This window comes from Pithys albifrons, chromosome 2, assembly GCF_047495875.1.
Source record: "Pithys albifrons albifrons isolate INPA30051 chromosome 2, PitAlb_v1, whole genome shotgun sequence".
NCBI classification, from domain to species: domain Eukaryota; kingdom Metazoa; phylum Chordata; class Aves; order Passeriformes; family Thamnophilidae; genus Pithys; species Pithys albifrons.
The window spans coordinates 54,721,468-54,748,467 of NC_092459.1; the positions used below are offsets into that span (position 1 = coordinate 54,721,468).

The following is a 27,000-nucleotide window of genomic DNA, read 5'->3' on the forward strand; positions in this document are numbered from 1 at the left end:
AGCCTCTTAATTTGAATTTGAATTTGGAAGGAGGAATTTTCTTTCTACCCCAGGGAGGCTCTTGTCCCCCTTGGCAGACATTTTGGCTTGTTAAACCTAGACAATGTGTTGTTCCATTATCCCATGTACAAAGAAAGAAAGTCTTATGCAATGAAGTTCTAAGGTTGGATTGCTTTTTTTTTTTTATGTTTCCATAAAGGTCATTAGAGGTAGAGCAATTGAATGTATATATAAGATAGAAAGCAATGGCATGCTTTATCTCTTGCTCTTTGATTTTTTTAACATATAGCTTAGACATCACAGAACATTCTGTAATCAAATGAGTGCCTACTTTGAATAAAACTCCTTTGTCTTTGACTCAACTTTGCCTTTATGCAGGATCAGCAGAGGAAAAACTAAAAAATAAAGAGGCTGTATCATAACATTCTGACAAAGATTCCAGAAAAGAATGACTTGGAAATCTCATCTATCAGAGTGGTCTGTTTCAAGAAACTGAAGGTGACAGTGAATGGTTTGAAATTCTCGGTTTCTCCTTTGAGTGGTTTGGTATTATAGATAAATACTCACAGAAATGACTCAACCAAACACTTAGAGCTACTTTATGTAGCTTACTACCACATTTGGTTAACTTCTCTGGAAGCAGTATTTTGAGTAAGTGAATTTAAGTAAAAAGTAGCATCAATTTATGTAGGAGAATTGAGTGTACTTAGGCAGGAAAACTGAACTAGCTAGGATAGAATTGGGAGAGCTCTAGATGAGCCCATTCTTTTGGGGGAAAAATTCATCTTGCCTATAAAGACAACTCTTGACTATTTTTTTTAAAGCTAGGCAGAACTATACTGTCATTCAAATAAAACATGATTATTCTGCTCCATGCTTTATCTGAAATATTACTCTAATGCCTCAGATGAGTTTTTTTATCCTATCTAAATTCAATCTGTCTTAGAGAGGAGAGTCTATTTAATCTCTAATTAGATCTAGAGTAGAACTAAAACATGCAATCTTTGCTGAGAGCTATAACTAAATGAAGAAAGGTTTGACATCTTCTTGGTGATGGTTCTATTGGAATTATTTTCTAGTCCCTGCCTTCCCTCATACTATGACTAGCACAAAGACTGGATCAGCAAAATCCAATTAAATATCATAAATTTACAACTTATTTTTTCATAAAGAAGATAATAATCCAGATGAAAGCTGAATTGACAATTAAATACTTCCTTAAAAATAAGTTAGGAAAATCAGCCCATTGTCCACTCTCTTCTGCACTGAGTGGGCTGCAAGAAGAACACAGGTGCACTTAGCTATTAATTAAGTTAGTGCATGGTTCAGTGACTTGTCAAACAATATCACATATGCATAGATGCCAATCACTTATGGACTAAATTGGTCTCCACTGATAACTGGAAACAATCTGACTTTGTTTAAAGGATTTCCTTCACATAGTGCTGATGTTCTGATGGCAGATATCTCTACATTTGCTGAAATACGAGTCGTAAAATAAGTGTGTGCTTAGGGAGTTTATGAAGTGAAAGAGTCCAAATAAACTTCACCATTTTAGTGCAGCTCTATTTCATGGAAGTTCAAGACGACCAGGGAATGTCAAACTATATATATTACAATTCCATTACCTTCAAGCACAGGATCTAGTGGTAGATAGTGCTATAGGAATATGACAGAACCACTGGAAGACTGAGTAAACATCTGTGTAATTTCTCATAATCATGGCAGCAAGCAGAAGACATTCACAGATGTATCAGGAAAGAAATGGAGTGTTGTTTGTTTTGGGGATGTCTTCTAGAATAAGAAAATATTATATCTCTTTAAACTTTAAGTTACTATCAGCAATTTGCTGTGTCACTCCTTGGTTCTGTATTCAGCAGGATCTGTGCTAACATCCTCCACTAAAATGTCCTGTCCATTCTTGTTTGTAGCCTTTTCTTTTTTTTTTTCTTTTTTCCCTTTTTCTAGATACATTTGTTCGAGGACTTTTGTTCACTTGCTATAGTACTAATTGCATGACCATAATTACATATAATTATGTAATAGCAAGTAAGAGTCATATTTCCAGAAACATGTTACCTTTCTGCAGCTACATATGTTTAATAAAAATATTAACTCTCTCTGTAGTGCTTCTTTGTCTAATAAAGCATGTCAGTGACTATATTTCCACTACAACCACTAACGGGAAAGAGGGAAAATGTACTTCAACGTTCTGATATTTGTTGATCATTAGGGACATGGTTTGCTGATGGACCTGGCAGTGCTGGGTTAATGGTTCGACTCAAGGATCTTAGAGATCTTTTCCAACATAAACCACTCTTATATGATACATTTTATTTTGCTCATTTTGGAAGTTTAGTTTATGAATATTGGTCAAAATCTAGTTGAATGCAGGAATATAATTTTGATTTTGAAGGTGTCATGTTCTCTTGGATTAGGTCTGAAATCCAGGCTTTTTTGAGCTAAATCCATTCTGGTATAGATTTTGCAACTAAACATATGAACAATGTGTATGCATTTTATTTCAATAATACATTTAGTGAATAATTATTTATTCATTTGTGAAATGTATCTTATCTCTTCCAAGTTACTTTTAAAATATAAATACAAAGTGAAATTATTTGAAAGTCATCATTTGGTGGGGACACCATAGGCCAGACATTTTCCTTTGACTCTACAAGATTTCTTTCAGTTGTCCACATATAGCCATATAGTACCATATCAGATGCCCCAGTTCATATTTACGTGCTTTAATCACAAACTGAGTCTCTTCTTAGCTTTTTACTGCTTAATGAGATAAGGGATTATAATCAGCACTCTGTTTAATGGAGATAGCTCCCAATCTCTGAAGTTACATTTGGCAGATGTTCAGAAAAAATGAGGCAGCCCCCAGTGTAGTGGACTAGGTGCTAAACCTTTATAGGCAGAGTTACAAGAGGTGTTGGAGAGGGATAGTGTGAATCATCATGCAATAATTCAAGAATAAAATGTGATATAAAAGCTGTGTAAGGAAGAGGTATTCTCCAATTGATTACATTAGCAGGAGAGATCCTGTCAGATCACCTCAGAAAAGCATTGGCAGCAGATTCACTAAGTGGAGCAAGAGAAAGACTTCTAGAATTTGATTTCCATGTAAAGAGATGGAAGTTTTCCTCATCTATAGCCTTGCTAATTTTTGTGGCAATGCTGTTTGTTTTCAGTGCTGTATTTGTGGTTTAATATCACTTGTCTTGGTTTAAAAGTAATTTTAGTGTGACAAGTGTAACATCAAAGATGCTTTATACAAGGTAATACTGGGTGCTTCCTCCTACCTTCCAGCTTTCTTGCTGTTGAGCATGGGAGTTTTTCATAGGAAAGGAGCCATTTCTTCTGCTTTAGTTTTGGTTGACCCTCTGTCAAGGTGGTGTAAAAAAGTCTTATCTGCTCTCTGTTTATATCTTTTAACAACATGTAGCATAAAAGTAGAGTACCAGTTAACTGTGAACAACGTGAAAAAACTTGATGGATTAGAACTAAGATACATGTGTTTTCTCTCTCTCCTATATTTCTATTTCTTGGGAAGTCTGTGGTTTTTTTGGACACGTAGATTGTACCTCCTGAGCTGGGAAGAAATATTTGATGTATTTATGTAAAAACAGGTGGGAGAGACAATGGAAACTCTGTGGAACTTCCTTGACATTTTTAGACAGCTATTCTTGTCTCAACAATACATGCCTTTGTCACCAGCAAGACAAACTTTTGTGCTCTGTTCTCTTCGGTTTCGGTGGCCTCAGATGACAGTCTTTGAAGCAGAACTATGAATCTTTGGGTGATACAGATAAAAACATCAAAATAGAGGGATCTCACAGGTGCCCAGCTTCTGTATTGTCCTTGTATTTAAAATTCAGTGAAAAGTATTTTTTGCACTACATGACACATGCAGCACATGGGCTGACCTCTGAATTCCTTTGCCTGTGAATGAACTTGTACTTTAAATATACAGAGGAAGGAAATTAACATTATGAACAGTGGCAGAATGAAGTAGTACTTTTTATTTTATGTAAGTTTGAGTTTTATTCAAATCTCTATTGGTATTATACAGCACACAAAGTAAATACATATTCTGAACTACAGGTATTCTCTACAATAAGCACCATTTGGGGACTTTTTCTTCCATGTGTGATCCGGTTTGTGATAATGCAAATCTTGCCAATCGCAGTTGCGAAGATTAGACTGGTGTGGCTAGCAGAGACCTCAAGAGACTTCCTAGTCATATTCCAACTCTTAGGCGTCATACCCAGAGTACCTCTAACATTTTTGAACTGGTATTAAACAATTAATGGTGTAACTCAATAGCATTTTCAAGTAATTTGATATTGTTTTGACAATTCTTACAATCAGAAAGCTTTCGTAAACTCAAGCTGAATCTTCTTTATGCCTTCCTTGACATTACCATAGGAAAATAGAAATGGCTATTTCATTTTTCCAGTTTTTTATGTTTTGGTAAACTACTTTCTTATTCCCTCTGAAACATTCTTTTCTGTACTAGTCAGTTCACTACTTTTCTCCTGTGTTTTCCATTCGTTGTATTTTTGGAGTCCCTAATCTATTCTCATTGCTTTCTCTAAACTGTCATCTTTACTCTAGGGGTTTGGGTTTTGTAGGTTTTTTTTTTTGTCTTTCTGTTTTGTTTGGTTTGGTTTTTTCTGCTTTATGACCTATCAATTCCTGTATTGGACTTTTATTTACTAAAGTAAAGTTTATGCAGCTGGGAAAAAGTAAAACTTGTATTGGTACATAATTTTCATGGTTTGCCTGAAACTGCCTAATCTTTGTTTTCCCGTTATTTTTACTTTCTTGAATCCTCGTGGTTAGTCTGAAATTGAAATAGAAATGATAATATTCTGCAAAAGTTGCTCTTCTAAAATGTTTGTCTACAGCTGAAAGCAGTTCTGAGTACTTCTTGTAGCATTTTCGATATCAAAGTTTTCTACATTCCTCTTGCAGTTATAAACTAGTGCTTAGACTTGACTATGGGCAAAGCAAAAAAAATTCTGAATATAAGGAAACAAAAGTGTTTCCATGTTTTTATGGTCAAGGCTTAATATTGTTGCACATATCCCAACAGGTTTGGATACTATGTAGATAGACATGTGATGCCACTCTTTATTGACAATATTGAACTAGGACAAGTTACAAACTCCGTCAAGGGTAGAGAGGCCTCACAGAGAGATTTGGATAGGCTGGAGAACTGGGCCATCACCAACCAAATTTAACAAGAGCAAGTGCTGGATTCTGCATCTGGGATGGGGTAATCCTGCTTATACATACAAACTGGGGGATAAGAGACTGATGAGCAGCCCTGTGGAAAGAGGTCTGGGATTTTTGGTCAGTGGCAAGTTGAGTATGAGTCAATAGTGTGCCCTGGCAGCCAGGAGAGCCAACTGTGTCCTGGGGTGCGTCAGACAAAGCATCATCAGCCAGTCAAAAGAGGTGATTGTCCCACTCTACTCTGCACTGGTGCAGCCTCACCTTAAATATTGTGTGTAGTTTTGGGCGCCTCACTGACATGAGACTATTAAAAGTGTGTCCAGAGGAGGGTGACCAAGTTAATGAAAGGCCTTGAGGGCAAGACTTATGAGGAGAAGCTGAGGTCACTTTGTTTGTTCAGCTTGGAGAAAGCTGAAACTGTATTGCAGTCTACAACTTACTCACATGGGGCAGTATAGGTGGAAGTGCTGATCTCCTCTCTGGTGACCAGAGATAGGACATGAGGAAATGGAATGAAGCTGTGCTGGTGGAAGAGCAGATTGGACATTAGGAAAAAGGTGCTTCCTCTCCAAGGAGGTGGTCACAGCACTAAGACTGCCAGAGTTTAAGGAACCTCTGAACAATGTGCTCACTTGTATGGTTTAGTTTTAGGTCCTGCAAGGAGCAAGGAATTGGACTTGAGGATCCTTTTGAGTGCCTTCCAACTTGCAATATTCTATGATGCTGTGATCCAAGATTTGTGTTATGAACTGGAGGCCATTTTCTGGCTTTAACCCAGCAATTAGTTGTACAGCCTCAGATGTAGGCATTTTATATACCTTTATAGGTAACTCAGAATCAATTGATTTCCAGGCCTTAAATGTTGGGACCTTTTTTTCATGCACCCTTAAATTACATGCATCATAAAATAATGAAGATGATGATTTTCACTGCTTTCTGTTGCTGTGTGTAACATCATCTAATATTATGAACAAGTGATGGCACATTATGTCCTTGAGAATAACCAGATTATTCTCTTTGTAGAAGACTCATGAGTTTGCTCTGTGCTCAGCAGTATGCACTGGAAGGGCAGAAGGGTCCCTGTGATTTTAACAGTCCCTGAGAGGAGGCTCACATTGCACCGAAGTGTGAGGCAGAAGTGTTTAAAACCCAAGATGTAGCTCTTTCAGCCTTTGATTTACTTACGCTGCTTCCAATCAATTAACAGAAAGCACTGTTTCTGTGCTGACCTCTGTCATTCAAGTCTGCACCCTTTGATTTGCGTCCTACTACACTGCGCTTTTAATGGAAAAGCTAGTGTCATTGCCATGATTTTGAGGGCTAAAAGAGCATAGAAGAAATATACTGGCATGACAGAAGAGCCTGATCATTGACTTCTTGCATTGTAGGCTAGGTCAAACTGAGAAAAAGGGTTGGAACATTCTTTTAAAGTCAATTTATTTGATCCCATGAGTGAAAATTCTTGCTTTGTTTTAGGTTACAGTTCATTCTAAGAAAAACATTACTGCACTTTTTTCTACTTTGGTAGTTTGTCCTATCAATGAAACTGAAGTTATTGAACCTTCTATAGGTTGATAAGGCTGCTGATGTAGAGGCCAGCATAAATGAGGACCATATAACTGAAATAAATACACTGACAATCAAAAGTCACTATCAAGTGGAAATTTCCACTGATTTCATATCTGTCTCTGATGTCTCTGTTAGTTTGTGTGTTTAAGGATTTTGCAGCCTTCAGCAGGCATAGAAGAAAATTACTAGGTGTGATTTCAGGAAAGGAATGGTCTGTAGAACTGTGCAGATAACCCAGCTATCTCTGTTTTGCAACACTAGAGATCCACTTATGAGAGATACTAATGTTGGAGAAAATTGTCCCCAGATGGTTAAGAACCATTTTCTTTAATTTAGTTGCATTTTTTCTGTCTTTTTACTCCACAGGTAGCAGCTGCTGGAGGACATTTGAAATTTACCGTCTCCTATGACTTCACAGAAAAAGAAGAAACAGTTCAATTGATAGTTCAGTCCGATGTCATCGTAGAGGTAAAGGGACTGCTTGCTTCTTCAGATATTCAGTGTGAAGTCTGGTAGTTGAAGACACAAAACAGAAGGGTGCACGTACTTTCAGCTAATTTATAGTATCAGAAAATGGCCACACCTCAGAGAACTGAAAGCCTCACTATCTCAAAGAGCCTCTGGTATTACTGCATTAGCTTAGAAAACTATTATACTTCTTGTTCATCAAGGGGAATGAAGAAATAAAATGATTGGTTGTTTGATATAACACATCAACACATTCTTCCAGCATATCTGTTCTTGTGCAACTCAGCATTGTATGAATTTGCTTCTGCCTGTGCAGAGCCATGACACTAAGTTTTATCTGAATAACCTAAACTTTCTTTTCCACTGATTTTCAATTTTATCAGGCAAGCCCATTTCAGGGTTATGAAAAGTCAATATTATTCCTGATACTTGTTATTCTTGTAAAATATGTTATTCAATAAATCATGTACCACAACTGGGTTTTTTGCATTAGTCTTTTCATATTTAAATCTCTCTCTTTCATCGTGCTCTCTAGGGAGGTGACTTGATAATCAGCACTCCGAAAGGAGGTATTCACCTGCAACCTTCTGAAGAGCACACTGAAGAGATTGTGCTGAAACCAGAATCTTTCTCAGTGCATGGCACCGATGTTCCAGTCAGCAGGAGGGAGTTCATGACTATCCTTGCAAATGTGAAGAGAATCCTCATAAGAGCCACATACAGCAATGGGATGAATGCCATCTACAGGTGAATGTGGGAAACGAGTCCCTTTGCTACTGGCAGATTTTTAAAAAGTTGCTCTCTCTTCAGAGGACTAAGCTGGTGTAATTTAAAACAGTCTAATTTATTATCATGAAATCCATAGCATTCATTTACACTTTCAAACAGTCGTTAGTATGTTTTTCGTTTTGGGTAGGCTGGAGAAGGAAGGCAACAGAAAGAAACGGCATTTTAAGAAAATGAAATTACATGGACTATTAAGGCATGAATGACAGTTCTGTAAATATGTTTATTTTGTGAATACAGTGATTCCCATGTATATGATAAATCATGAAGTGGGATAATGACATGTTAAAGTAAGAGATGATATATTGCTTAGATTTTTTTTTTTGCCATTTGAGCGTACAGGGCCACATTAACAGTGGACCAGAGAATAATATTCTGATTCTCTAAACTGGAAACGTGCCTCGAGGGGAGTTTTCTAGGTTTTTAATCAGCACCACACACAGAACTGGCTGATCCTGAAGCCTTTCCCTTGATTTATGCCAGGATGCTGCCTGGACTGCTTAAAACCACTGATTTGATGCGAACTCTTCTGAGTCCTTTGATAAAATTAAAGACATATGAGATGATACAGTTGTTCTATTTCAGTGGCTGCAGTGTGGCTGAAGCTGTAAAGCTCATCTTGCATTTCAAATTTTTTTAAGTGCATGAGTGAATACTCCAAGTGGGCTAGAAAACAGCCTCTCTTCTGATACTGTACGATTGCATTGCCTATACATTAATAGTTAGGTGGCATAAGTAATATTTTTTAAATGTGCAATGGAATTGATTGCTTAGTAGTTTTTACTCACAAGGCATGAAACCTGAAATATTCTTTAATCTACACATCACTTGATTCAGTGGCATAAGCCAATTTGGAATGGAAGGAGCTGATAGCACGTTATTTGCTGAGAGCACAGACACAGTTTTTGCTACTGTGAAATTTCTTAAGCAATCCAACCATCATTTGAGTAGTTAGGTAATTAAAATACATCCTAAATTGAAAGGCAGGTTGTGTCAACAGCATACAGTTTTCTGATTTGAGCTTTGGCAGTGCAAATGTTTTCCCTGAAAAAAGAATTCATATTTCTTCAATCTTCCTCCTCCTGTGGGTAATTAGTATGTATTACATCTCTGTAAATAAGTCTGTGATTCATAACAGCTTGAGTTTGGGCCAAACTTCCTAATTTGCTCATTGGATCGCCAACCTTGCATCTCTTTGCATGTCCTTGAATCCAGTTTGAAAACCTTTGCATGTCCTTGAATCCAGTTTGAAAACCTTTTACGGCCCATCAGCTTCCCACCCTGGTGTTAAAGAGCCAAAACACCAGGCCAGAGCTCATCTCTTATGCGCTATAAGCAGACCATGAGAAGCTGTTAATCCTCAGCTTTCAGCTGAGACTAGTGGGAGCTCAGTTCCACTCTGTTCTCATTCAAATAAAAACCTCCAAAACATTCCTCAGAATTTTCCCAACTAAAGGAGTTCAGGTGCAATTTTGGGGTGAACAACAGGGGCTTTTATGGTATGGTTTTTCAAAGGAGATATGTATGATTGACTTTCTTTGGGCTAAAGGTCTTACTAAGTATTATGGGAAAGGCAAACTTCAGTTACCAGAGGTTTAGATATATTTGTGTACTGACATTTGTCCTAGTATGAGAAGGGCAGCTTTCCTTAAAAAAAAACCACTTTGGCTAGGCAGTTAAAATCTGTGAAGAAAGTGAACATGTACTGGCTCCATCTTGCCTCTACTGTGGAACAGTGAGAGTGGGTTGGATGACATCCCCTCTGGGCAACAACATATAGGTCAGGTAAGCACACACATGTAGAACTGACACAGCCTATAGTTTGTGCCTTGTAAGTAAGAAGTGGCATACCTGTCCGTGACATGTTTGGAAGACTATACATCACTGCCTGCGTCTCACATTACTGCTTTAGCCATTTGGCCATGTGTGGTGCCTCACTGTTTGGTAGTGTTGTTCATATTCAGCCTTTGGAAGAGTTTAGTGGTATGTTTTAGATAATTTTTCGAAAACATGTCTTGGAAATATTCTCGAAGATCTCTGTGACAAACATATAATTTATGCTTTGTGTGTGAGTAGGCACCAGCTTCCTGAGGTAGTGACATTACAGTTAGGAAGATTGGTCCCTGAAAGACAATGAGTTAAAAGGGGGTTAGGAGAAGGGACTAAAGTAATTTTGAACAGTATCCTTTTCATATTACTGGTACATTTGTAGATGTCCCCATGATGTCTCCTGCCAGAGAAGAATGCAGTGGTTACTGTGTTACTGTGCTTACTGTCAGCATGTCCACAAGTCTAAAGTAAACACATTTTATTGAGTGCTGTCAGGGTGTTCATTGTAGTTTAGCATGACAGAAGAGAGGATGTGAAATTCCAATGGCAATTAAGCAAGTTCAATTTTTCGTCTTTGATTTAACTGTAGGTCTCATAGTTTTACCCATCAGGGTGGAATTTATTGAGTATGACTCTTTTCAGAACAGTCTGTGCTCCTAGTCAACTCTTGTAGCCACAAGAGCACCTACTGTCATCTAGTCCAGCTTATCATCTGTTGTTGTAGGCATATTGCTGATTTTGAGGGTATGCCTCAGTATTGACTTTTTAATATTCTCTTTGACTTCCACTCATGCTAAGCTATACAGGTTGAAAAGCTGTGCTTGTAACTCTTAAGATCATGTGAAATAGCTCTTTTTTCCATATTCTTCCCCTTTAGTACTGCAGGGAAAATGTAGATCCCATGAGGAAGATGTTCTTTGTGATGTGTTGGGCTACTTAAGGACTACTGTTGATGATCTCCAAAGGATGAGGTTGTTGAGAAGAGATAGCGTAGAGCTAACTCTTCATAGATAAGTAGATATGAACTAAGAGTTTTTTGCTATCTTTAAGCAGATGTGTGCAGTGGACAGATGGATATTCCTTTCAACGGTTTAAGAAGGTCTGGCAGAGAGACAGAAATATTGCAGAGTTTTTACATCCTTATGAATGACAATTTCTGCCTCAAAGCACCAGCAGAATTATGCAACAAACTAATTAGAGATTGCTATATTAAGCAACCTGTTAATTTAAATACTACAAGTTTTCAAAATGCGTAATAACATCACACATGTAAGGATTTCCAAGGGTGATATTATAATCTGTGCTTAAAAATAGACCAGAATGGAGGCATTGTTAAGATAAAGTAACTTGCTTACAGTCATGTAGAAAGTGATTTAAAAATTCAATTACATTTGTCTCTGGTTAACAAGAGCTTAAATTTAAAGACTGTCTTTTTAACTGTTTTTTTTAGTTTACCCTACTAAAAACACTAGTCCACAACACTTTAAGTAGCCACAAAACAATATAAATTCAGTAATGCTGAGTTTGACTCGAGTGTGGTGTTCAGTATGGTTTTTGAATCATTTTAGGCCTACATTGTTACTCTATGGCATAATTAGGAAGCTTCCTTATGTAAGTGGGCTTTCATTTAAGTGATCAAGTAGGATAAAAAATGAGAATATAGAAATGCAGCAATCAATCTGAAAGTGAACCCAGCTTCTCTGTTTAATTCCTGATCCTCCTCTAACTTGACAGATCTTCCAAAATGTTTCAGTTAAATCCATCTGTGGTAAAAGCAACAGGCCAGGGAAAAATAACTCTCTTTTATTGTTTTGTTTAATCTAATAGTCTTAGCTTGTGCTTCAAAGAAAGTTTAGCAGCACTGCTTATTAAGTTTTAATATTCAGACTGGTCACTGATGGTAAAGTTGCAAATACACAGATAGGCATTGGAAATTGTGGTGCTAAAGATAATAGATTGCTTGCAAGTACATATGGAAGAGTCAGTGCTAGACACAAGGAGAAATAAGGAAGAAGAGGCCAAGGGTTTTCTTCCATATGCGGAATTGGCTTCAAGACAAATGAGCAATGATTGGGTCAGTACCTCATGTGCCTCATGCAGCTCCTGTGATTCAGATGCCTGGCACAGCAGACAGTAAACTATGCTGATACTGCCTGAAACGTCCCCTTCCCTTTTAATCTTGTTTGTTTATAGAAGTCAACAGTTGCCTGCTGACAGTAACAGTCAGCTTAAATATTTGGTCTCGATGTCTAATCTCAAATTGTTCATGCGTCTCCAGGATCCAGTGCCCCATTACTGCCAGCATTATGTATTTTAATGAATGCAGAATGGCATCAAGGAATCAGAATTGCAACATCAAAACAGGAGAAAAGAAAATCACTGCAGCTTTCTTCACTGAGTAACTGTTAATGCTAAAAACTGTTAAACACATTAAAATCCCATTTAGCAAATAGCAGAACGTAATGAAGATTGGAACAATTCAGTGAATATAAATGTGGGATAATACTGAGTGGATTGTTTCTGTGTGTTAGTGCTTCTCTTTGTTCCAAGATCTGTGCTGCGAGGGAACTAGCTGTAGTTCAAAGGAGAAATGAAATTTGGGCTTTTATTAATATTTTGTTTCTTCATTTACAGATTTTCCTCCTTAATTTTTTAGATTCTTTTTTACTGTTAAAGTCATCACTATTTAATATCTAATTCCTAGAGATTGGTTATCTTATTGTAAGGAAAACTCAAAAGTGTAATAGCAAAATAAGTGTACAGCAGTGGAGCAAAGGGGATATACTGAAAAGCAAGAGAGAAATTACTGATGATTTGGATAGGTATAAGTATCTTTCTCTTAAAACAATATCAAGAACCTTTTACAGATGTTCCAGCATCACCAAATCAAATTCAAATTTTTAACTGTATAATCCACTGTAGTAATCCCTCCAAATTCCAGTCATATTGCTAGCGATGCTAAAATTTCTGGTTTTCTGATATTTCTGTCTTAATGACAGAAATCTTCTGGGGCTTTCCCCTTACCTTTCATGTCTGTCTTAGTTAGAGTAGTGAAAAATCAAGTGGGAAAGTATTCTGTCTTAACCTTTCCAACTGCTACAGTAACAACAAAATATTTTTCTTGGATGTTTTCTTATCCAAGGTCATGCAAATAATTTTCAGGATTTTTTTGGCTGCCAAAAGATAAATGCCTTACTGTGGAGGGGAAAAAATAGTTTGTTTTTACATTTTCCAAATAAAATTGATTTTTTATTAACAAAATATTTATCATGATAGAAAGATGTTTTCTGCTGAAAAAGATTTCAAAAGAAGCTTTTCAAGTAGCTCGAATAATCAAACGCTCTGTTAATATTACTGGGTGAAAATAGAAGTCATTGAGCCTCTATAATACCTTAATGTTCCCTCTGAATTCTCATAAGAATTAAACTCACAAATCCCAACTTTTCCCTGAATGGATACTATTGCAGTAAACTACATCTGTTTCTCATAATACCTGTAAGATTGTCAAAACACTTTTTTTGTTTCTGTCATCATACTTCCATGCTTTTGAAATAAAAATCATGATCAGTGTTTGCCTATACAATGGCTATTTAGGCAATGTATAGCGTTCATTTTTCTCTATCTTTGGGGTAAAACAATGTGTATGGTAGATACATACATTTTTCTTTCATATATATAATGCTTAGGTTCTTGATCCTTGTGGACAGGGCTGAAATCTTTTTCAGAAGTCAAATCTCCAGGGTGAAAATACCTTATAACCAAAATTTAGTAATGTATTACTTTGGAAAGCTAGACTAGTGGTTTATATATTTTGAAGACACTGTTTAGTGTCAAATTTGCTCTATATGTAGCTGCAATGCAAGTTGACACATGTGACTTGCAGGCCAGGAATAGCCTTCCATCTCCTGGTAAAGTGCTGTGAGACTTTTTTAATCTATTTTTATCAATCTGTGTCTGACCACAGTCTCCCTCACATGATGAACAAAAATAGTAACAAGCCTACAGACATGTAGTTTAGGAAGAAATAGATGAATATGAAAACCTCATTATTTTTAAGTAGGAAAACAGAAACAAGCCACTGAATGTCACTATAAAGTGTTTGTTGCATTCAGCTGCACATACAACACTTCCCTCTAATTTGCCTGTTTAATTTTTGTTACATCCAGACTAAGAAGTGTTTCCATGGAAGCTGCTGACCACACTTCATTGGGGAGAAAGATGGCATCTGCAGTGGAGTTATGTGACTGTCCTCCAGGCTATGATGGTACCTCATGCGAGGTGAGTGTTGTGGTGCAGTCCAGTTCAATTGTGCTACCACTGTGATAGTTGTAAGCAGTCAGTGGACCTGTGTTCGTAGAAAATTGTGGGAGAGTTCCCCATTCCTGTTAGGAATTTGGTATGGCTTGTTTCTTTTATTTGTGGGTGACAGTTCATTATATTCGAAAATATTTAAAATTTGAAGTTTTAAACCTCTGTGGTGTTTTCTAACTTATGAAAAGACATTTGGTTAATAAAAAGGAAGCGAAAACAGTATTTGTTCTCTTCAGCCTATTGGTAATACAAATTAATACACCTATCACAATTAGAACGAAAATGGCAGTTGTCTGACCTGTGCACAGCAAAGCCAGATCAAATTATGAATTACTCTAGTTGTTTCCTTTCGTTTTCCCAGGGCTTTGCCATTTGCATTGGAGTAATTGAGAATTACATTTGTGTTCTTGTGAGGATTATTTTGCTCTATTTTGGTCCTGTTACAGATAATAGCATAGACACATGCTTGGGAAAATACCCACTTTCCTAACAAATTCATTAGTTTACACAGAATGTTTTCATACAACTGTACTTATGATTAACTAGCTCACATGGGCATAGCTTGGGGTAAACAGAAGCCAAAAAAAATTCTTCAAAAGCTTTGCCTTTAAGGAAATAGTTTCAAACACCAAGATGCTCTGCTTCACAAAACTACAAACAGCATGCCATTTACATAGGCACTCTAGGCATTTGCTTGTCAACTCTCTTTTTCTTTAAAATTTATCATGCATATATGTGATATTTAGGGCTTAGAGTCTAGTTTCATGCCAAATGTGGTTGCTTTTTTCTGGGGCTACCTAAACTAATATAGAAAGAAGGCCTGAAGGAATTAATGGATATTCCTATCACTTCCAAAATGCTACAGATGGAAAAATAACTGGAGAGGAATAGTGCTTGCCTTGGCTGAGAAATAGTTTTTAAGTCTGAACCTTGTCTGTCTGCTTAATTATTTTAAGAGAAAAGCTGGATGCAGTGTCATTGTACTTCAGTTTTCTTTTTTTTTATTTTTCCTTTTTATCTCCCTATTCAGATTTTAGTGTGATGTCCAAGAAAGCAATTGGAAAATCCGTGATTGTAGATATTTAAATGTGTACTTTTGTTGTAAAAGCTGAAGAACTTAGGTAGAATTCCCATCTTGGTGTTGCTGAAATTCTCTGTCCTTCAGTGCTAAACTTTCACTTCAATGATAAACCGTCCTTGAAATTTGATATATACTTAAGATCATTCTCCACAGGACAAAGTACATATATATAGCTACAAATTTAAAGTTCCTATGCATGCTAGTGGGCATAGAAAAATAGAAGGTAAAGTTCTAGATTTCCAGACAAACTAGCAGCTAAGAAAGTATGGAAAGATGAGTTGAAAATGTAATATTTTTTTATACCATATTTTTTTCTGGTTCTGAATACTTCCAGCCTTGTCCAACACTTTACTTCTGTCAACTTCAGCCTAGAGGAGTTTCATTTTATTGATTTTTTGCAGATTTTCAGTTTAATTAATCTTCTTTATTTAATTTAATGTATTTGTCTCCTGCATAATGATGTTGTGGTACCTGATATAGATGCTGCAGCAATAAAAATACATATTATTTACTTGTCTTCTTGTTGTGTTTTAGCATAATCAGTCATCAGAAGACAACCAATCAATCCTATCTAAAATATGCAGTCTCTTCTAAGATTGTTCAATAGCACAAATTTGGAATTTATTTTTTACAAAATTCTGACCAAATAAAAATCACACATTTTTGCATGTATATGAACACAAAATTCAGCACAGAAATGAACACAGAATTGCATGAGCACAGGAAAAGCAGATTAAATTTCTAATACAAATTGGACTCTTTTTTGATGGTTACTTCACTCATGAATTTTATGGCTTTTATTTGTCAACATCTTCACATCTATTTGCTCTTCTGCCACAGATTTGTTCCCATTTCATCTACTCTTTACTTCCACTGCAGAAGAAGTTGTGTTACCCTTACATTACTATGATGGTCAAGAACTTTCCTGACTTCTGAATGTTGCATAATTTCTCTTATTAAGGCCTCAATCTGTACTCTTTTAGTTCTGTTATATGCCTTGGTGTTGATATTCCATGTCTATGGCCTTAAAATTAGTGACTTTTGGAGCCCTGTCTTGGGTGATATCATATTTATCTATGCACAAGACCATTATTTTCAGTCACTGAAAAAGGAAGATTTGTAGATTTATGCAGAAACCACTTGCATCTCATGCCACAGAAAGAAAAACATAGCAATTTCTTTTAACCAGTTTTTGATTTTTGGCATTTTATAACTCTAGAATTTAATTTTTAGTATTTATAGGATTTTTTAGGAATGCATAACTAAGAATGTAAAGAACGAAAACCAAGCATAATGTCTCAGGTTTTAGAATTTATTTTTAAATAATCATTTTAATTCACATTTATATTACTTTGACATTTTTCAGGAGTAAGACAAAAAGGGATATTTATTTTTATAAAGAGGAGTCTTCTTGTTACCTTTTTGGAGCGTCTATGTAAAGGGGAAGGGATATTCTTTATTAAATTATATTTTTAGTATTCTATCAGTATAAAACTTTGTATTAGCAAGATGTTTTTGAAGATCAACACTGTCAGACATGTTTTTATATTATGCAAAATCCCTGGGTCACATGAGCAGTCCTACAGTGGAAGGATAGTTTGCAAAAACTATAAAGCCATTTGCGAGATATACAGTCAGGGAGACTGCTGCTTGACGTCTTATTAAGAAATGGAATAGCCACATTTTCACTGATAAGTCACAGTTGTATGGTGTCACCTTTCCTCCAAATAACAGGCCATGCATTTATTATTGATTTGAATTTTACATTTGAAAAATATAACAATCAGAGCACTTTCTTAAATGGAAAGTACTATACTTTAAGAAGCACAAATTGTAAATAAAAGGATGGTGTTGTTTTCAGCCTAAGCTTTATTTCAATGTAGCCTTCTGGTGGAGTCCAAACAAGAATAAATGGTATTTTAATTGCCCTTTGCAGCTGAATATCTCTGAAAACATTTTTGTTGTGTTGAGTTTTTCTTTCCTCCTTCTCTCTCCTTCAGTATTTCACCTTCTGGCTATTTTTCAATTTGTACCTCTTTCTCTGACGCTGTCATATTTCAGTCTTTCATTTCTCTGCTTTGTTTTACCATTTCAGAAGAATGATCCAGTTAAGGCTTCCTCTAATCTCATACTTGCCACTAGGGCTAAGGTCAGTGCAAAGCTACAGCACTAGGAAGAACAACTTTCTAGAAAATGTTGGTATTTAATTCATTTGGCAAGTATGTTTTTCATGCGTGCAAACATCAAATTAAACAAAATTTTAAAAATCTCATTCCTTTTGCTGTTCAAGTGAGAGTTTAACTTTTTATCTAATTTATCTTGCAGTTGTGCTGGCCTCGACACAGGCGTGTGAATGGCACAATTTTTGGTGGAATCTGTGCACCATGTACTTGCTTTGGTCATGCAGACTTTTGTGATGATATCACAGGAGAATGCCTGGTAAGTGTCAGTACAGGAATTCATACTAAACCATAAAGGAGCACATAATGAATTTTACATTGGAAAAATAATAAAAACATGTGATCTGTACTAAATCAACTTTTTTTTTCTTGTAGGCTATGGAGATTTTGTGTAGTTAGTTACATACTAGTTCAACAATTAAATCTATGACACTATCCATAGCAAGCCTACCAGCACATGACTATTTCCACCCCATTCAGTAGCCTTTTGAATTGCATAAATTGTGCTGAATAGGCTGTTCTGATTGACTCAAGGGCATTTTTAGTTTTATGTTGTCTGACATGGCATGAAGCTTGAAACAACATGTCTTATTTCATTAGTCTTGCAAAAGGACAATTTAAACCACTACCAGTTTAGTGGAATATACTCTCCCTGCAGAATTTCTAGCAGATTCTGTAATGTGCATGCTTCTAAATGTTCCCTTTTATTTCCTTAAGAAAAACCTGCTGGGAAAATTCCAAAATTAAAATTCAGGCTTTTTGCAATATGATTTGACACAATTATTACTGTTCCTCCTGTTTTGCTCATAGAAGATGTTTAATTGCATTGCAGTGCAAAACAAGATACCCTTAATGTGTGGATCAGTGAATTTTTTCAAATTGCCTTTTCATGAATAGAAGCTTAAAATTATTCTCAGTTTAATGATACTCTAAGCCTCAAAAAAGTATCTAGAATGAAAAAATGTGTTTGACTTGGCAGTGATGTTTTGAATCCTCTTAATACTCGGTGAAAACGTTTACCACTAGGGTAATAGGGATCTGTGTTTCTCAACAAGAATTTATTGCATTAATGTCTGTAGTCTCCAGCTGTGATGTCCATAACATCAGTGTGGGATAAAATCAATTAACACGAGAGAAAGGGAAGGGAGAATCTTGTTTAAGGTACTTCATAACTGTTGACTATTTTGCATGGGGTACATAGCCAGATGCAAGTTCTGAGGTTGTTGGCTTCTGTGTCTTCAAGTTTTAGCCCTTCCACAGGTTCACTCTTTTGTCTCCTGTAGCACCAGCCCGGATAAAAGAGAAGGCCATGTAGTTGCATACTGTAATCCTATTTTGCTTTTCAGCTTCTGTGAACTGTTAACTGAGACAGTGGAGCTCCTCCTTCTGAAATTTTGAGGGTGATGGTGTAAGACACCACAGGAAGTGGAAAATAACAAGTTGAAGATGTACTTTAATCTATACACGTTATCAAGCACTCTGTGTTTTGTGTGTTCTGTCTGGGCTTATACTAGATCGTGCTATAGAGAAGAGACACACAGGGAGCTTAAAATCAGTTCTGGATTTTCTTGCATCTTTGAAAGCACTGGAAGTCAGATTGGCTAGTATCCATGCAGGCTATAAATGCTGCTATTCAATTTGGATCATAAGCCTTTTGAAGTGGAAGAGAGACAAGTCTGAATGTTGAAAAAGAGAAATGTTTCACATCAAAGGCATTCTTTCTATTGAGGTTTACACAGCCTTTTGGCCTCCTTATTATTATTCATGATGTTTTTTCAGTAATACAACAGACAATTTAGGCACCTAATTTACTGATACGATAGTTCTTTTGCTCTTCCTTAGCTTTGAAATGTAGCTGAAAAGAAACTGAAATATGTTTTTGACTCATGATAAAAGCTCAAATCATCTGCTTCAACACAGGCCTATATAAAAAGCTCATTTTAACGCATATCTTGCAGTAACCTGCAAAGCCCTTTGATCCCCTCAGCAGCCACAGAGCGCTGCATGATACATTGTTCTCGTTACCATTGTAATATACATAACTGCTTTGGTACATAGGGCAAGCTCTAACATTCAGAAATACTCTTTTGTAGTATTACACATACAACATTTACAGTAGCTTTAGGAGGTTGGTTAAACCTAAACCTTGTGAAAAGCAAGCACATTTCAAGGTGTTCCATTCACTGCAGTATGTCACTATTAGTAAGCCCAGAGAATTCAGATCTTTCTCCCCTAAGACATGTTCAAATTGCACAGTGGGCAGTCTGCAGTGTCATCCTTGTTGTATTGCATTCCTTTGTGTATGAACAGCATATACCATGTAGGATGAGGCCTTTGTCAGATCTGGTGGACTTGTCTTCAGACGGTGTTTGTCATCAGAATGACAAAATGTCTTCACTCATCTTCATGTACACCATCACAGAATGGTATGTCCTACCTAAATGCAGTATAGGTCCTTCCACAGGTGAAAATACAGAAAGCCTCTGCAACATCTAAATTACATTTGTAACACAAGGAAAGGGAATTGTCTGTGCAATCTTGACATTAGGGTGTCGCCGCCAATGGCCTAGCGGAGACTGCACCCACCAATGTGATGTAAAGCAAATCCCAAGTTTATTCAAAAACACAGGTATATATGACCTCAAGTGATCCCGCCCCAGGTGCGGTGGTCTGACTCCAATTGGTTGAGGCTGGAAACATGTCCTTTTAAGGTGAAAAGGAAACCTGTAAGGTGGTCCTCCAGAGCCACCTGAATCGGGCTGCAACATCTCCCCCTTTTGTTTCAAAGAACAAAGCAAAAATGCAAACAACAGAATACACATCATGCATATTGCAACTTGAACAGAAAGGCTGAAAATTTTGAAAATTGAGAAATAACATTTTGAAAATCTCAAATTTTGCTAATTCAAGACTTAACAGGGTATTTGCAGGTTACACATCCCTACCTCCCCCTCTCTTTTCAAAATAGAACTTTTGGAAGGAGGTACAGTAACCTTTGTAAACTCACACAAACTAATACATGACTAAGACATGTATGTTTGGAATTTGCAAACTTACAACTAGTGCAAAACAAGAAACTTTTCTTTCACGCGTGAAATTGTGGTCTTTCCTGTGCAGTCGTCACTGCACAGACCACTGTAAACAAACTACAAATTTTATTAAATTCTGTGCATAGTGTCCAAGAGTGCAGAGTGACTTAACTTAGCAAAGAAGCAAGTTCAGTCCAGCTGAACTAAATCTCCTTATGTTCAAGGTCCATTCTCAGAACTTCTGTGTGGCCATCACAGAGGTTTGAGAATGAAGCTTTGATTTTTAGTCCTTATACACTCCTGGTAAAGCAGCAAACAAGTGTGAATTCACAGAGAAAATTCACAAAGGCTAAACATAACCAACACTGAAAGAGAGTAAGTACTGATGATCTTACGCTCTCTAGAAAACGTTCAGCAGCTTAGGGGGGCAGGTATCCTTACCCCTGCAGCCTGCTGGGCAACTTGGTAGTGCAATAAGCTCAAAACTGCACTTTAACTGAAAATTAACAGAATTTCAAAATACAGGCTAAACAACATGTTCTTTTACTAGACTGTTCTTGTTTGATTGGACAGTTAACGACTAGTCTTAGGCTACTGCTGCTTGTGGTTGCCATATGGGGAAGGCAGCCTGGCTCCAGTTTCCATGAGATATTTGACTGGCTGCGCCCCATGGCTTGCAGCCCCTCTGGTTTTTTGGAGGTCCAGCTCCCCACCCCATGTTTGTTAGAGCAGTACCATCCTTTTTATATTTAGAATGACAATCCTGGGATTTGTGACCAAGTCTGTGACAACGGTTACATTCTCCAGTGAACCTTTGAGTTCTGCTATATTTTGGTTGTGCTGGACAAGATTTTGTTGTTAAATTCCAGGGTCTTTTCCCCCTTTTTTGGGTGGATTGTTTGCTAAGAGCTGTGGCTAGAGCAGAAGCATGTAGCTTTGCTTTTTCCTCCTCTTCTACCCAGGGCAATCTGGCACAGGCTTCAATTAACTGTACCAAAGTAGCTGTGGCTGGTAGAGAGGCTATGAGCTGTTTGCATTGAGGATTGGCATTATTAATTACCAGATCTTTCAATAATACTGGTTTAATGTCAGGGGTAATATTTGGAGCAGCATCCAAAGCTTCTGTTACTTTATCTACAAATTCCATGAATGTCTGTCCAGGTTTCTGCATTATTTGCATATAGGGTAGAGAAGGTTTTCCCTTCTTAGGCAGATTAGAGAATGCGGTCAAAGCAGCATTCTTTGACTGTTGCAAAATATGAAAATGTAATGCAGCTTGTGTTTGTGGGTCTTCATAAGTTCCTGATCCCATTAGCTGGTCTAAAGATGCTAATCTTAAGGGATGTCCAGTTTCTAAGTGTATATTTTTTGCCTGTTCCTCCGTTAACTGCTCTTTCCATTTTTGTAGAAATATCATATAAGCAGCAGAAGGTAGAATAAACTCCATTAAAACCTTAGTGTCTGCTGGGATTAGGTTATTGTATTTTATGAAGGCTGTGATTTGGTTTTTTACCAAGGCATTGTCATAGCCGTATTGAAAGACTACACTGTGTATTTTTTGTGCAATTTTCCAATCAAGTGGTTCCCATTTTAAGCCTTGTGTAGTGTTAATCACAGGCGCAGAAACCACGGATTGCAGGGAAGGTGAAGGTGTACCTACTTCTGCAGCTATGGATACTAACTCTTTGTACCTTTGCTGGGTATTAAATGTGAGGTCGCGAGGTGGCTTTGTGACTCCATCTGCAGAATCTGGTACCTGGGTATCAGAAAGCTTTGAAATTAAGTTAACAGCATTGCAATTTCCATCTCCCCCCAGCATGTCCCAAACAGAGGCTTCTTTTTCTGTTGCTCTCCATTCTGGGATACAGCTGGTGGGTGTGGCTGTCGGTGATGGAGGCTGCGGATACCAGGTTGCCGGTGCAGGGGCAGTCTCTACCGGCTCGGGGGGTTCCAGTGCCGGTGTTGGCAGCTGCGGGCAGCGCACGGCTATCGGGGAGGGAGTCCCCGTTGGTGCTGCAGCGCTTGTGTCCTGCGCGACCGGCGCTGTGGGAACTCGCTCTCGGGACCCTTGCGCTATGGATGGCACACAGTGAAGGCAACGCCCAGGGGGAGCTCCGGTGGCTCCCCTCCACTGGGGAGGAGTCTCTCCCCTCTCCATGACGCGGTCGATCCACGCAGGAGGTGGTTGGGGTGGCGCGGGAACTGATCCGCCCCCGGAGCGGGCGAATTCGGAGCTGCCCCCGGCCCCTGCGGGCTGCGGGGGACTCGCGCCTGGCGCATGCGCTGTGATTGGCAGGCAGTAGGGAGGGGGGTTGGGCGGTCCTGGCGCCTCGTGGTCAGGGCGCGCCGTTCCTTTGTTTGATTTCGCGGGCTTTGCCATCACGTGGTCTCTCTGTTTTCCTGGCCACGCGGTTATGCCGGGCGGCTGTAGCCCTGCTGGAATGTCTGCCTCAACAGTCTCCTGCCGCAACGGAGCGACTCCGGCGTACCCGTGGGGCGGCGGGGAGCGCGGCGGCGGCGCGACCCCAGCCCCGAGGTACCCGCAGGGCATTGGCGGCAGCGGCGGCGTTGGCGGCGCCGAAGGTGGATGGACAGGGGCAGAGAAACTCCAAGGGGTTTGTCTCCCCCTCCACATGTCTCTCTCGGCTGAGGGCATTCCCCATCGCGCCTTCTCGGAGTTAGGATTTAAATAAAACTCACTCATGGTTTGGTTTCCTGCGGCGTGTCTCGTGGGGTTCCAAGGTTGCTGCTGAGGTCCGGCCGCTTCTACAGCGGCAGCCGGTGGTCTCATTCGCTGTGCACAGGCTGTTTCTTGGTAGTTGCAAGGCGGTGCAAAGACGACTTCTTGGCTTTTTGCGGTGACGAACGGCGTGGAAAAGCTTTGATTCCATGGTTCCTGTGATTCTGTCGGGTTTTCCGGAGCGGGAGCGGGCGGTGCCGCGTATGGGTACCGCGGTGGGTGTCCGACGGACGGCACGGGCGGCAGCGGGGTGGCAGAGGGGTACCGCGGCTGCGTTTCTGCGAGCGGCGATGCCCACGGCGGTGCAGAAGGATGTTCAGGGGAAAAACTGCTCTGCAGAAACTGACTTTTTTCCCTTCTCTCCGGTAGATCGAGGTTTTTACGGGCTCGTTCTACCTCTAACAGCATTTTCCTTATAGCTGCGTATGACGAAATGTGCGGCAGAAATTCTTCGGGTGCAGTTTGCACTAAATTCCACAAATCTGCCCCAATATTGTCCCATAATTTTATGGAAAGCGTGGAATTGGCATCTGTTAGGTGCTTTCGAGTGAAACACCAATCCAAAAATTCCTGTAAGGCTTGTCTTTCAATGTCTGTTTTCGTTACACGAGCTAGTTTCTCAAATTTATCAAGCAATAACTTCGTTTTAGTCGAGTTGGAATTTCCCATGTTTCTTTAACTCACCGGTTCGAAGGTCGTGGTTCCTTCAGTCCACGTTCTTTCAGCAGCTCTCAAGGCTACTACACAAAACTCCCAAGTTTAAGGGAGACAGAAGCTCTCAGGGGCTTCTCCACAAAGCACCCAAAAAAACTGGGGCATAGTAGCTCTCAGGGGCCACTTCTTAAGGCTCTAGGCAGGCCTGCAGGTGGGTTTCATGTTCTGAGACACGTTGGGGTCCACCATTTGTCGCCGCCAATGCCTAGCGAGGACTGCACCACCGATGTGATGTAAAGCAAATCCCAAGTTTATTCAAAAACACAGGTATATATGACCTCAAGTGATCCCGCCCCAGGTGCGGTGGTCTGACTCCAATTGGTTGAGGCTGGAAACATGTCCTTTTAAGGTGAAAAGGAAACCTGTAAGGTGGTCCTCCAGAGCCACCTGAATCGGGCTGCAACATTAGGGTACTTTGAAAATGCTAGAAGAGCATATTCATGCTTCCAACATAATACTATTGTCATGTCTGAACGGCTGGGGAATATGCTAGAATAGGCTACCCAGGTTTGTGCTTTCGCTTGTTTTAGCAAGGTGTAACAGCTTCCCTGGTTGTCTCTGTTAGAGATATCCTGAGGAAAGGCAGCAATGTGCTAAAGGCACCAGCTTGGACTCAGTCATATTTCCTGATTAAAGTTTTATTTTCGTTACTAGCATTCTATTGTGACTGTTTCTTTCCATGTTCTTACACATTCAGCTGCATACGCAGCTAAGCAGGAGTTGGTTTTCAGTGTGGATTTAGGGTTCCCTGATATTGGGCATAGAGATGTTCATTTGGTTTCTTCCAAAAAATGAGACTTGCCTCAGCTGGAAATGATGGAAAACACATTCCAGGACATCAGCTAAAGTTTTCTGGGCGCAAGGTCCGAGTCATACATAAAATTTCAGACAAAAATAAATCCCACAGTCTTAGTTACCCAGAGGTTGTCTAAGTGAAGTTTGATGGTGGTTAGAGATAAAAGAGGTCCAGGAAATTGATGCATTCAAAACAGTGTGAGATACAGTGTGTGGAATTTCAAAGCATAAATTCCACCTCTGGATGTTCTATCATTCTGTGATTGTGAGGAGGTAAACACAGTTATCTGGATTGAGGAGAATTAGACACAGTACATGGAAATGACTGATGTTAGATGCTAGAAAATATTTCATCAAAGAGAAGGTGGTCAGGTCTTTGTAAGATGAATTGTTTTCCTACAAAATGGAAGGTTTCAGTTTTTTACATTAAAAGGAGAAGCTGCAAATACCACTCAGCAAGAGATTCAAAGCTTTAAAGTAATGTGTTAGCTCGTCTCACTTTAATAACATCCTTGACATATAAGCTGTTCATATTCTTCAGAAATGTTAAGATATGTCTGAAGATATTTAAAGCTAAACTTAACACAAAAGGAGAATCCATTATTTTTCAGAAAAAGTACAAATAATTTGACATGATGCCTTTAAAAAGTTAAATTGCAAAGGATTTTTCTTTTGAAACACTTAAATTATTTTTGACATGTCTTCTTTGAAAAGCATATCTTATTGTTCCCAGGTACTCTTTTGGTATGACTGGTAGATCCTTTTTTAATGTCAGCACTTGAAATAATAATCAAATGGACTTAAATGACCTAATGAAATTGATTTTAACCCAGCTACTGTTCTAAAGCCATAGTTTTAATTCAATGAGGGTCTCAATAAGTTGGTATTAGCTCACAATCTTCTAAATATATTAAAATATAATATCGTGACTAATGCTTTCATTTCAAAGATACACTGGCTGTATAAACTAGCAATAAGAATGTACTCTTCAAAACAACAAACAGCTTTCTGCAGACAGATGCTTTGGACTCCAGTGGACTCAAGACTGAAAACGGTGTTGTCCTTTTTCGCCTGCCCAGGTGTACAGTGCTGGCTATGCAGAGCACAATGCAAAAAAAACCCACTATGTACAAATCATTGCAATTCTGGAAAGCTGTGAAGAACTCAGTTTTACTTAGAATACTGCCATTTTCTTTATTGAGGATAAACTATGTGTTTCAGAGAGTAAGGCTATTAAAAAGCAATCAGTACCACATGCATGACTTATTAAAATGATAAAACAATTTTAAAGTGTTTTTATGAAACAATTTTAAATTAAATCATGTTTGAACGTACCTACATCTTAATAAAAAAACTCAAACAAAAACAAACCTGAAGACTTCTTGAGCAGCTGCTTCTAGATTTGATCTGTCCCATTGTCTAAAACAAAGCATAACACACCCCATTAAATGAAATCTCTCATTTCTTTTACTCAAGTTGCCATGTGCTTTTTCAGTCCACACCCAAGCACATCAAGAAGGCATTTAACAGCCCAAATCATTACTACTACTTTCTCTGTTTTTCAGTGTGAAAGGGCTATCTTATGGCAAATTGCATCAAAAGGAATAGTGTGGTGTGCTAAAAGTATTGGGGAAAAAAGGAAAGAGATTAAGCCAGAAAACTAATTTTCTGACTCTATTATGGATTCTGTGAAATTATTTAGAATTTCTAAATCCAATGTGGTGAGAGGTAAGATGAATAGAGAGTGGAAAATTACTCTTTAAAACTTAGTTCTTATGAGTCATCATGGGAAGCCTATTCTCACAGGAATATTAGCAGAATTTCCATTGTGCTAAATGATGGTTTAATTTGAGATCAGCCAAAATTTGGGAACAAAAATGTAAATCTAGTAGTGCCGTTTTTATGTTGCATGTTTCATGCACTCAGATTAACTCTCTTCTATTATGAAAGCCAGTCACGTAGACGAACACAAAACTGTTGGATATATACAGTGTCCTTGTCCTTGTATTAACTAGTTCCAGCTTTGCTACTGTTTACAAATACTGCTAGTCATATACCTTGTAAAACTAGTGCACTTACATGTGAAATGTAATAATTCATTTTTATAAATGATGTCGTCTGGGATTTATTTTTGGAATCGGTATCTGAAAACAGTTTGTCACATAATAGGGCCTGTTGCAAGACTGCAATACTAAATCTGTTTTACGCTGCTCTGAATGCTGGTTTTCTTTAAGCAAGCTAGAGCAA

The 27,000-nt window shown here is 38.3% G+C and overlaps 1 protein-coding gene across 1 annotated transcript in view; it reads left to right on the forward strand.

The window, feature by feature from the left end:
* Positions 1–27,000, forward strand: part of LAMA2 (laminin subunit alpha 2) — a 369,190-nt gene that overhangs the window by 193,179 nt on the left and 149,011 nt on the right. The window contains exons 13-16 of the mRNA XM_071549053.1: positions 7,186–7,287; positions 7,823–8,034; positions 14,070–14,181; positions 17,621–17,734. Of these exons, the coding sequence (XP_071405154.1) occupies positions 7,186–7,287; positions 7,823–8,034; positions 14,070–14,181; positions 17,621–17,734 (540 nt within the window). The remainder of the gene's footprint in view (positions 1–7,185; positions 7,288–7,822; positions 8,035–14,069; positions 14,182–17,620; positions 17,735–27,000) is intronic.